Source organism: Drosophila pseudoobscura, chromosome 2 (assembly GCF_009870125.1).
Source record: "Drosophila pseudoobscura strain MV-25-SWS-2005 chromosome 2, UCI_Dpse_MV25, whole genome shotgun sequence".
Classification (NCBI taxonomy): domain Eukaryota; kingdom Metazoa; phylum Arthropoda; class Insecta; order Diptera; family Drosophilidae; genus Drosophila; species Drosophila pseudoobscura.
Genome location: NC_046679.1, coordinates 14,951,716 through 14,962,617, shown reverse-complemented (window position 1 = coordinate 14,962,617; position 10,902 = coordinate 14,951,716). Strand labels below are relative to the sequence as shown.

Below are 10,902 nucleotides of genomic sequence, written 5' to 3'. Positions count from 1 at the left end.
AAATATGAATAGAATGAACGTTCTGCAAGGCTGGGAAAATTATTTCTGATCCTTGGTTACGACTCAAGGCAAAAGATGTAGTCCAGTTAATGTTTGTTTATTTAATTATTTAAATTAAGGAAATCAAATAGAAAATTTATTCATCAATTGGCTAAAATTATGTGGGCACGGCTAAATGTTCTATCTAGCTAGTAATATTCGACGGAATATCAAAAACGAGGAATATGTAAAATAGAACTTGAATTCGTCAGTATATTTACGGTATATTTTTAAAATAAAACGGTATATTGTGGTATATGAGGGTCGGATGGTATATTTTAACGATAAGCGGTCACACTCATGCACGGTCGACGTAAATAAATAAATAAAGTTTTTGTTGGCATAAAACGCGCTCAAGCAGGTCATGGAGGTTGACCAACTGTCCCTGGCCGATGTGGTCTTTGTCATTGAGGGCAGCGCCATCAACGGTGCGTACATCAACGAGCTGAAGACGAACTACATTCTGCCCACTCTGGAGCACTTCACCACGGGCTCCATTGACGAGCGGGAATATCTGATTGCCGAGCGATTTGCCACTCTCTATGGCATTGTCGTATACCGCACGGCCTCCAATCTGCTGGAGCCGGTGTGTGCCACCTACGGACCCTTCCTGCAGCCCCAGAAGGTGATGGAGACGATCGAGCGTCTGCCGCTAGTTGGGGGCGGCATGGAGTCGTGTGCTCACATGGCCGAGGGCTTTGCTGCCGCCCATGGTTGTTTCGAGGACATCAGCGAGCGCCGCCAGATGCTGGACCAGACCAATGTCCAGCGTCACTGCATACTCATCTGCAATAGTCCGCCGTATCAGATGCCAGTGACGGAGTCGTGGAAATATCTAGGAAAGTCGTGCGAGCAACTAGCCGGCCTATTCAACGAGCGCAAGATCAATCTGTCGATCATTGCGCCGCGCAAAATGCCGATCCTTTTCAAGCTGTTCATGAAGGCGGACGGGGATCAGCCGATTACCAGCAAGAACTATGCCAAAAACATTCGTCACTTGGTTCTGCTGAAAGGATATAGCCTGAAGGAGCGTGCCGCTAGTCCCAATAGCATGGCTGCTCAAATGGCAGCCCCCAGCACAGCTCAGGCTGCTGTCCAACAGCAGCAACAACAGCAGAATCCAGGGGGTCAGCAGCAGGCGGGTTCGGGTATGCCAATGGACACCACAGCAGCCCAACAACAACAGCAGCAGCAACAACAACAGGGAGGTCCGCCCCAGCAGCAACAGCAGGTGATGAACATGAACCCCATGCAACAGCAGCAACAGCAGCCGGGTCCCAATCCCCAGTCGGGTCTACTGAATCCCCAACAGCAGCAGCAACTGATGCAACAGCAGCAGCAGAACCAATTCGTGCCCCAAAACCAGATGCAAAATCCAAACTTTCAGCAAAATGTGGTTCCTGGGCAGAATCGTTGGATGTATCCGAATCAGCAGGGACAGGCACGTCCGCCATTCATGCAACAGGGTGCCGCAGGTGGTGGAGGCAACATGCAACAGCAGCTACAGCAGCAGCAGCAGCAACAGAATGCCAATTCTGCGCTTATCTCCAGGATAAATGCACCGCCAAATCAGACGGTGAACTCGCTTCAGCAACAACAGCAGCAACAGAGATTGCAGATGCTCAATCAGCAGCAATTCAATCAGCAGCTCCAACAGCAATTGGTACAACAGCAACAGCAGCAGGGACAACAGCAGCAGCAGCAACAAGGGAATCCCAATGCCAGCAACATGATGCCGGCGGTATCCAATGCGGGAAATATGCCCAATCCACAGCAACAACAGGTGGCACAGCAGGTGGCCCAACAGAATCCCCAACAACAGGCACAAGTTCAGGTCCAACAGCAACAGCAACAATCGAATCCCCAACAGCAGCAGGAGCAGGCCTCCTTGAGAGAGAAAATCTGGACAGGGCTCCTGGAGTGGTCGGAGAAGCCGAAAAACGATCCACAAAAGATACCCCACACGCTTCAGTGCACTGTTTGCACTAACATCAAGGATGGGGAGCCAGAGATCAAGGCAGAGAACTGGCCACCGAAGCTACTGATGCAGCTCATGCCCAAGCATTTGGTGGGCAATATTGGGGGCCAGTTTCTAAAGGATTCCAAGATGGTTGTCTTTCGGCCGTCACCCGGCGAGGCGCTTGATTCGCTGGCTAAAATGATGACATCCGGATATGCAGGTTGCGTGCATTTCTCCTCCATTCCCAATGCCCCCGCCTGCGAGCTCAAGGTGCTGATACTCCTCTACACACCGGACCGCAATGCCTTCTTGGGTTTCATACCCAACAACCAGGCCATGTTTGTGGAGCGCCTGCGGAAGGTCATTCAACAGAAGCAGCATGGCAACATGCAGCAGCAACAGCAGCAGCAGATGCTCCAGCAGCAGGGAAAATCCCCCATGGAGCTGCAACAACAACAACAGCAGCAGCAGCAGCAACAACAACAACAGCAGATGCAGCAGCAGGACAACTCCCAACAACAGCAACAGCACTACAATCCATATCAGCTAAATATGCAAATGCAGGGCGGCGGAGGACCAGGATCAGGAGGTGGCGGTGGACCCGGTCCTGGCGGCGTCGGCATGCCCATGCAACAAAATCAAATGCAAATGAATATGATGCAACAGCAGCAACAGCGAATGCCCCTGGGTGTGGGTGTACCCGGCGGCGTGCCTAATCCGAGTCTGCAGCAACAACTGCAACAGCAGGTGGCCCCCAATGTGGCGGCCATGCAACAGCAGGCGGCCCAACAGCAGCGCATGGTTCGGCCCATGATGAGCAATAATAATCCCGGACTGCGGCAGCTTCTCCAACACCAGACGACGCCTGGCAATCAATTCCGTCCGCAAATGGGCGGCGGCCAGAATCCGAATCAAATGGGCGGCGCCGGCGGTCCCATGGTGGGCAATCGGAATTTCGACGATGGCAGCTACGAATTCATGTAGAACCTCTCTACCTTATTTATATTGTGTTGTGTCCCACATGTCAAAAAAGATTATCTTTTCATCAATGTTTATTTTAAGCGTATTGTCACATTTAAGAAATCGTTCTTGAGATTTTAATTTAGTTTTTTATTTATTTTTGATACATACTACGTTACAGACAGAACAGAACCCCTAAAATAGTATCAGTATCCATAATCTTTTAATCTAAATGGACGATGTGGCGTACTCGGATGGGAATTTAAAGACGTGCTTGCCGGTAGCCTGTACGGACGGCAAAAGGCCGGCATTAGGAATGATGTTCCATGAGAGATACAACGAGACATTGCGATTGTCCCTCAGACCATTTCCATCGTCCCAGAAATAATATTTGGTGTTCATTTTCTTAAAATCCAACACTGGGTTCTCGCCGCGCAGGATGATCTTGTCCCAGAGCACCACCTGGTTTAGGGTATTCGAGGGCGTCTTGTATTCGGCCGTCATGTAGAGAAACAGCTGCTTCACGTTCCAGTTGAACACGCTGGTGAGGTTCGTTTCCAGGTCGAAGGTGACAAAGCCCAGATCGTGCTTCTCCCGGGAGGCGCCGTAGTCGGGAACGTTTTTCACCAGCACCCGGACGGTATTGATGTTGGCATCCGTTCTGTAGTCGAGGAAAACGGTGGAGAGAAAGCAGCTGAAGGTGAGGCAGGCCAGGACGCTCAGGGAGTACGCCACGGTGGCATTTCCTCTGGTTAAAACCGTATGCATTCTTTAATTTGTTGAAATTTTAAATTCGGCAAATGACACGTACGGAGAAAATTAGACTGTCGATAAAATATATCGTCCGAACCTCAGAAATATACCGTTTTATTTTGAAAATATACCGTAAATATACTGACGAATTCGAGTTCCATTTTACATATTCCTCGTTTTTGATATTCCGTCGAATATTACTAGCTAGATAGAACATTTAGCCATGCCCACATAATTTTAGCCCATTGATGAATAAATTTTCTACACAATTGGTTAGTTTTTAGTCCTTGCTTTTACTGTATTTTGAATAAAACAAGGTTTAAACCAAATAGTTCAACAAAAAGTCAGTCGCAATGTTGCTGGTATTTAAAGACATGATGCGCGTATAGACCTTTGTGCACCCTATTTCGTTAATTTTATATGTAGATCAAACGCAATTTATTAAGACCTTTTCTCAAATTGATATTCTTTAGAAATATTCGAGTACATTATTAGTATCCTGTATATATTTATGTCGATCCTGATACCTACTGAGCCTTGAAAGACAAACGTATTCATAATTCTATAACATCCATTTCCCCCAGGGTATGGGTGCATGGAATTAGCAGCATGTTTCAGTATGGAATGGGACTCATTGTTGCAATAGCGAAACTGCGGCGAATCGGGTATTGCCTATATTTCAAGCTATATAGATTTCCCCACTTACCTTTATCCCATAGATAAATGAATTTTCTACAAGATTGCTTCTTTTAATTACCTTTATGTATGTTATTTTGACCAAAAAACCGTTTTCAAGTAAATGTTGCCGCAACTTTTGTGTATGGAATGCGCAACATTTGTGTATGGAATGAGACTCATTGTTGCTAAAGCGAATTGGGGCGAAATGCGGCGAACTGCGGCGAATTAAAAAAAAAACGACCAATTCCTCATATTCTTTGTTCCGTTGAATAATACTATCTATATAGAACATTTAGCCATGCCCACTCAATTTTGTACGATTGATTAATCAATTCTATACATGATTGGCCTATTCGAAATACTTCCTTTTTGTGGATTTCTATATAACATTGAAAATTAAATTAATATTAAATGTCAGCGATGTTTTTTGAACTAGGGGTGGAGAACTATCGATTGCATTGTCGATGTTTTCTAAAACCTATCGTATACTATCGATGGTGCCCACAATCGATAGCAGTGTGACCGCGGACTTATCGTTAAAATATATCGTCCCACAGAAATATTTCAAAATATACCGCCTCATTTTCAAAATATACCGTAAATATACTGACGAATTCGAGTTCCATTTTACATATTCCTGGTTTTTCATATTCCGTCGAATATTACCAGCTATATAGAACATTTAGCCATGCCCACATAATTTAATACGATTAATGAATAAACTTTCTGCTTGACTGGCCGATTTTTAGTCCTTGCTTTTATTGTATTTTCACTAAAACAAGGTTTAAGCAAAATAGGTCAACAAAAAAACAGTCGAAATGTTGCTGGTAAATTAGCAACATTTGTATATGGAATGAGACTCATTGTTGCAAACGCGAAATTGCGGCGAATCGATATATAGATTTGCCCACTTAGCTTGATCCCATAGATAAATACATTTTTTACAAGATTGCTTCTTTAAATTGCTTGTAAGTATTTTATTTTTACCAAAAAACTCTTTTCAAGTAAATGTTGCCGCAACATTGTGTATGGAATGGGACTCATTGTTGCTAAAGTGAAAAGCGGCGAATTCAAAATCGATTCAAAAAACGACCAATTCCTCATATTCTTTGTTCCGTTGAATAATACTATCTATATAGAACATTTAGCCATGCCCACTCAGTTTTGTACGATTGATGAATCAATTTTATACATGATTGGCCTAATCGAAATACTTGCATTTATTCGATTTCTATATAGCATTGAAAATTAAATTAATAGATTGATGAAATTGACAAAAATACCATGGGAGCGCGGCGAAAACCAGTATTTCTACAGTATGACCCTCAGAACAGCACCGAAATATACCGCCTCATTTTAAAAATAGCAACAACTTCCTTCTCGCTCTGGCGCCTATTTTAAAATTCCGCAAGATTTCTTCGTTTTCAAAATGAATAATAGATGACCAACCTCAAATTTGGCTCGGAAACCTCGAATTTGGCTATTGTTTTCTAAAAACACCTTTAAAAACGAAAGTCATTCCAATAGATTGATAAAATATACCGTAAATGTCGCACATCTTGTCATGATGTCCGAGGCTGACCAGCGTTTGGTCACCACGTTCTTGCTGTAATCAATATTTGAGAAGCTGTCCTGTTGCCTGGCGTCGTTCAAATTTCAGTTGGACGGCAACAGCTTGCCGCCTCAAGCACAGCTAAACCAGGTGGCAGCACGGAAGCGCCACTGTGAAAATTGTGACATTCACACAAAAACGTAGCCATTTAGGAGCAACCCTGCCTCTCTTCTTCTGCGTTTGTGTTTGTGTTTGTCAAAACAAAATTAAAAAAAATTGCTTAATAGGTCTTAGTTTAAATATTTAAAGCATTGGCCGATTCACAAACTCGAATTTAATCAAAGGTACCGCGCGCTTTAACGTATAATTCCGTTTGCTCCTTAATTATCGTTGCTACCGTCTCGAATTCAATCACAAAGTTGCGCGTCTGGAAAGAAAAAATTGAAATGTTTACTTTAAATCCCTTGCAAGTGGAAAATCTTAATTAAACCGTTGAAAGGCAGTCGAAAGTAGCCAAGATGCTGCAGTATAAGAATGCCACGGCTGCCAATAGTGCGCCATCAGCCACACCCACTGCCAACCTTTCCGGGAAGGCGCCACAAGGGAATGCGAACTCGAACGCTGCTGCTGCCTCTGCTGCAGCTGTTGCAGCAGCATCTGCAGCCGCAGCCCCCACCATGCAACAGATCATCAATATCCACCAGATGCCACCACAGTTCGGTGGTGGAGGCGGCAACGTTACCGGCGGACAGCCCCAAGCCATGTCCCAGAACATGTTCCAGATTGTCCAGCCGATGCATGCGATGCAGACGGTGAATATCGATGGCCAGGAGGCGATCTTCATTCCCAACCTGAATGCACAGCTGGCGACGGCCCAGGCCGTGAACATCAATGGACAGCAGGCATTCATCACGCCCAACGGGCAGATCCTGCGGGCTCCACAGGCCCACGCCGGTCAGGCCGGGGGTCAGGCCATCCAGCTGCAGCAGGCAACACCCGCCCAGATCATCAATGGCCTGGGGCAAGAGCAGACGCAGCTGTTTACCATTCCTGGGACGAGCATTCAGATACCGGTGACCAACCTCATTCAGCAGCAGCATCAGGCGACAGTGCAGCAGCAGCAACAGTCCCAGCAGGCAACGACGACTGGTGGTCAGACTGGATCCCAAGGCGGAGCAGGCGGCAGCGGCACGGGGAATGCGGGGGGACTCCAGGCAACACAGCTGCCGAGCACCATCACCATCCCAGGGACGAATATCCAGATACCCACATCGGTGGCCGCGGCCAATGGTCTGCTCGGGAACCTCTCAAGTCTGTTGAGCGGCGGCGGTGGAGGCGGCTCCACGCTCAAGCTGGATAATGGCCAGATCCAGCTGCGACCACAGTTGGTGCAATTCCCACAGCCCGTGCAACAGCAGACGGTTGCCGTGCAGATTCCAGTACAAACAGCAGGTGGACAGACCATCTACCAGACGGTCCATGTTCCAGTGCAGGCCGCACCAAGTGGTCTGTCGAATCTGATGCAGGCCCAGTCGATGGCGATGCCCTCAGCTGCTACCTCACAGATGCAGATGATACCACAGTTTGCGCAGATTGCTCAGATTGTGACGCCCAACGGGCAGATACAGCAGGTACAGCTGGCGCCAATGCCTTACAGCCAGTTGCCGCCGAACGCGAACATCATACATATCCAGAATCCCCACCAGCAACAGCAGCAGCAGCAGCAACAGCAGGCGCAGCAGCAGCAAGTGCAGGTACAGCAGCAATTTCAACAACATCAGCAGGTACAGCAGCACCAACAGCTCATCCAAGCGATCCAGGATGCCTCGGCGAGTGGCCAGATACCAGCGAATCAACCCATCACCATAACCAATGCCCAGGGCCAACAGCTGACGGTGATACCAGCCCAACTGAGGCAGAATCCACAACCCACAGCCACGCCGGCGCCACAGGCCCCCACTGCCATGCAGCTACCCGCCGGGTTGCAGGCCCTGCCCATACAGAATATCCCAGGATTGGGGCAGGTGCAGATCATCCAGGCGAATCAGTTGCCCGCCAATCTGCCGGCCAATTTCCAGCAGGTGTTGCATCAACTGCCACAAATGCAACAGGTTCATGCCCAGGCGCCAGCACAGGCCCAGGGACAAGCTCAGACGACCAATGCAACATCTATAACGGTGATGCCCAAACAGGAGCCACAGAGTCCCACGCAGATGATCACCAGCATCAAGCAGGAGCCGCCAGATAACTTTGTCACTGCTGCTCCTCCGGCTCCTCCGGCTCGTCCGCCATCCACTCCCACATCGATTGCAACATCTCAGCCACATCCACAGCCGCAGTCACAGCAAATAAAATTCATTGTGCCGCAGGCGCCACCAGCCACGCAGGCGGATGGGGGGAATCCCAATCCGAATACGAATCCGCTCTCCAATGTGACAATACCAGCGTCGATACAAATCACAGCCTTGCCACAGCCACAGCCGCAGGCAGCCACCGCCACGACCTTGCCTCCGCCTCGAACGCCGCCAGTTTCGGTGGCCACCATTGCCAGGAGTGTCAATCTCCCCACGAAAGCCACCACCATCGCGAACACTGGCGGGCATCATGTGATGCGAACTACAGCAGCGAGCGGCCTCAGGAGCAACACCACCATTACTGTAAGCACCACCACCGCCACGACGCCGGCAGGCCAGACGAGCGTGACCATGGATACCAGTGGAGCGGGGGCGGAGGTAAAGCCCAGACTCAAGCGTGTGGCCTGCACCTGCCCCAATTGCACCGATGGCGAGAAGCATTCGGATAAGAAGCGCCAGCACATCTGCCACATACCCGGCTGTCAGAAGGTGTACGGCAAGACCTCCCATTTACGGGCCCACCTCCGTTGGCATACGGGCGAACGGCCCTTTGTCTGTTCGTGGGTCTTTTGCGGCAAGCGTTTCACCCGCTCCGATGAACTGCAACGCCACCGTCGCACCCACACGGGCGAGAAGCGCTTCCAGTGCCGCGAATGCAACAAGAAGTTCATGCGGAGCGATCATCTGTCCAAGCACATCAAGACGCACTTCAAGAGTCGCTCCGGCGTGGAGCTGATGGAGCTGAGCATCAAGCAAGAGCAGAAGAACAGCGCAAAGAGCATCAGCACGATGAGTGGGATTGTGACGATCGAGTTACCCGGGAGTGGTGGCCAGGTCGTGGGCAGTGGTGCCTCCAGTGTGGCGGCAACGGTTGCGGGCTCAACTGTTACATCAGCCCCGGGCGGGGCGACCATTGTCCAGCTGACAGCTGGAACGGTAGGGGGCATGGATAGTTTCGGCGAGGACGAAGAGGATGAAGAGGAGATGACCGAAGAGGATGACGAGGAAGACGATGAGGAGGAGCTGGAGGAAGATGATGAAGATGAGGAGGAAATGGATGAAGAGGAGCAGGACCAGGAGCAAGACCAGGACCAGGACAGTGGCGATGAGGAGAAGGTGATGACCATTTCGATGAGCGAAATGGGGGAGAATTCATCCAACTAACATTCGGAGTCGCTGTTCATGGAACAGTTCATGTTTGATCATTTCCCGTAGCAGAGGCAGGCTTCGCAGATCCTCCTCCTTCGGACCCATTTGTAAATTGTATATAGCGCGAATAATTATTTTAAATATACTAAGCATTTCAAATGTTCTTTTTGTTTCGTGTAAAATTGTACATAGAGATCGGAGAGATCCCCGATAATTGTATTGTTAGTTAAGGTTTTTTAATATTTGTACTCAATAATTTCCTAAAGTCTAGATTTTAATCGACATCGTGTTTTTTAATGAAGTTTTTTACACACCCAGAGCAACAACAAATATATCTACATATATATATATATATAAACATCCAATAAACTCCAATTCGTTTTCCGCAATTACTGATTCATGGCTGATTCTCCTGCGTGGATGCGGCCGCCACTTGAGTACCAAATTCATTGTAATCCTCACTGTCTACTGTATGCCCTGGCAGGGCCTGCGACTGTGAACTGATGTCATCGTCAAGGGACATGCTCTCCGAGTTGACCTGCAGTCCCGCTTGCACCCAATCGTGGCCCAGATCACACGACACGGACTCGGATAGCTGCGTTTCTGGTGGTATTTCAATCTCATCCTGACCAATGTCCCACAGTTCATCATCAGAATCGATGCCGGTCGACAAAAAGGCATCGTTTTCAGGAATCGCCGTTGTCGCATTGAAAGGTGTCGTCGGCTGGTCTGGCTGGACAAATACAGCCGCTGCCGAATCGTTCAATAAAGGCTGTGAGAACGAGGTGGTGACATCTGTAGCTTCCGGGCCTATGCACTCACGCTCTCGCTTATAACGATCCAGTCGAAAGTTATTCTGCTTTTTCAGCTCGCTTTTGGCTACGAGATTGTATTCGGCCACCTCTTCGTCTGTGTAGTGTTCCACCATTTTCCTGGCCACCGCCTTGATGAGCATGGCATTTATGAAGCGCTCCGAACGATTTTCAAGGCGATTCTTCGCATTAAGCCGCTTCTTGGCGTCCCACACGCAGTTGAGGTGTGTCATGTTGACTCGTACTTTGGTGCGCAGGCACAGCTCCCTGACGTCCTCTGGGCTGTACACGCGCTCCAGGTCCGCAGGCCTAATCTTCTGCAAGATGTCCCCCGGATTAAACGTAGATTTTTTGGCTTGTTTGCGGTGAAATTTTTACTTACGCACGGCGGGTAATATTTGCGAAAGAATTCCCTTTCATGCTCCTCGGCACTGCTCATCACCATTTGCTCCTCCTCGGCTTGGTATTTGAGAAGAGCCTCCGGTAGCCCTGTGCCTGGCATGGTTTTAGCTATAACAATATATTTTATTTGCACAAATAGACGTACAACAAAATAATCCAAGCTCGTTCCCGCTCAATCAAAATCTTATCGAAACGCAACCCTACCAACTAATGCACTAACATACCACACATCCCAGAAAATAC

At 48.4% G+C, this 10,902-nt stretch overlaps 4 protein-coding genes across 4 annotated transcripts; 2 read left to right on the top strand and 2 right to left on the bottom strand.

Moving 5' to 3' along the window:
- Window positions 1–302: 302 nt before the first annotated feature.
- LOC6897343 (mediator of RNA polymerase II transcription subunit 25) lies at window positions 303–3,100 on the top strand. Its single transcript, XM_002137460.3, has one exon. It carries the CDS (start codon window positions 404–406, stop codon window positions 2,981–2,983), a length of 2,580 nt encoding a protein of 859 aa, XP_002137496.2. The 5' UTR covers window positions 303–403; the 3' UTR covers window positions 2,984–3,100.
- On the bottom strand, window positions 3,089–3,818 carry Spase22-23 (Signal peptidase complex subunit Spase22-23). The gene has a single exon (XM_001358793.5). The coding sequence runs from the start codon at window positions 3,725–3,727 to the stop codon at window positions 3,188–3,190; it is 540 nt and encodes a 179-aa protein (XP_001358830.1). The 5' UTR covers window positions 3,728–3,818; the 3' UTR covers window positions 3,089–3,187.
- Window positions 3,819–6,139: 2,321 nt separating this feature from the next.
- Spps (Sp1-like factor for pairing sensitive-silencing) lies at window positions 6,140–9,834 on the top strand. Its single transcript, XM_001358792.4, has one exon. It carries the CDS (start codon window positions 6,461–6,463, stop codon window positions 9,458–9,460), a length of 3,000 nt encoding a protein of 999 aa, XP_001358829.4. The 5' UTR covers window positions 6,140–6,460; the 3' UTR covers window positions 9,461–9,834.
- On the bottom strand, window positions 9,663–10,900 carry cav (caravaggio). Its single transcript, XM_002137459.3, has 2 exons — window positions 10,640–10,900; window positions 9,663–10,574 (listed from the first exon to the last, which is right to left on the bottom strand). The coding sequence occupies exons 1-2, from the start codon at window positions 10,757–10,759 to the stop codon at window positions 9,843–9,845; spliced, it is 852 nt and encodes a 283-aa protein (XP_002137495.2). The 5' UTR covers window positions 10,760–10,900; the 3' UTR covers window positions 9,663–9,842.
- Window positions 10,901–10,902: the final 2 nt, after the last annotated feature.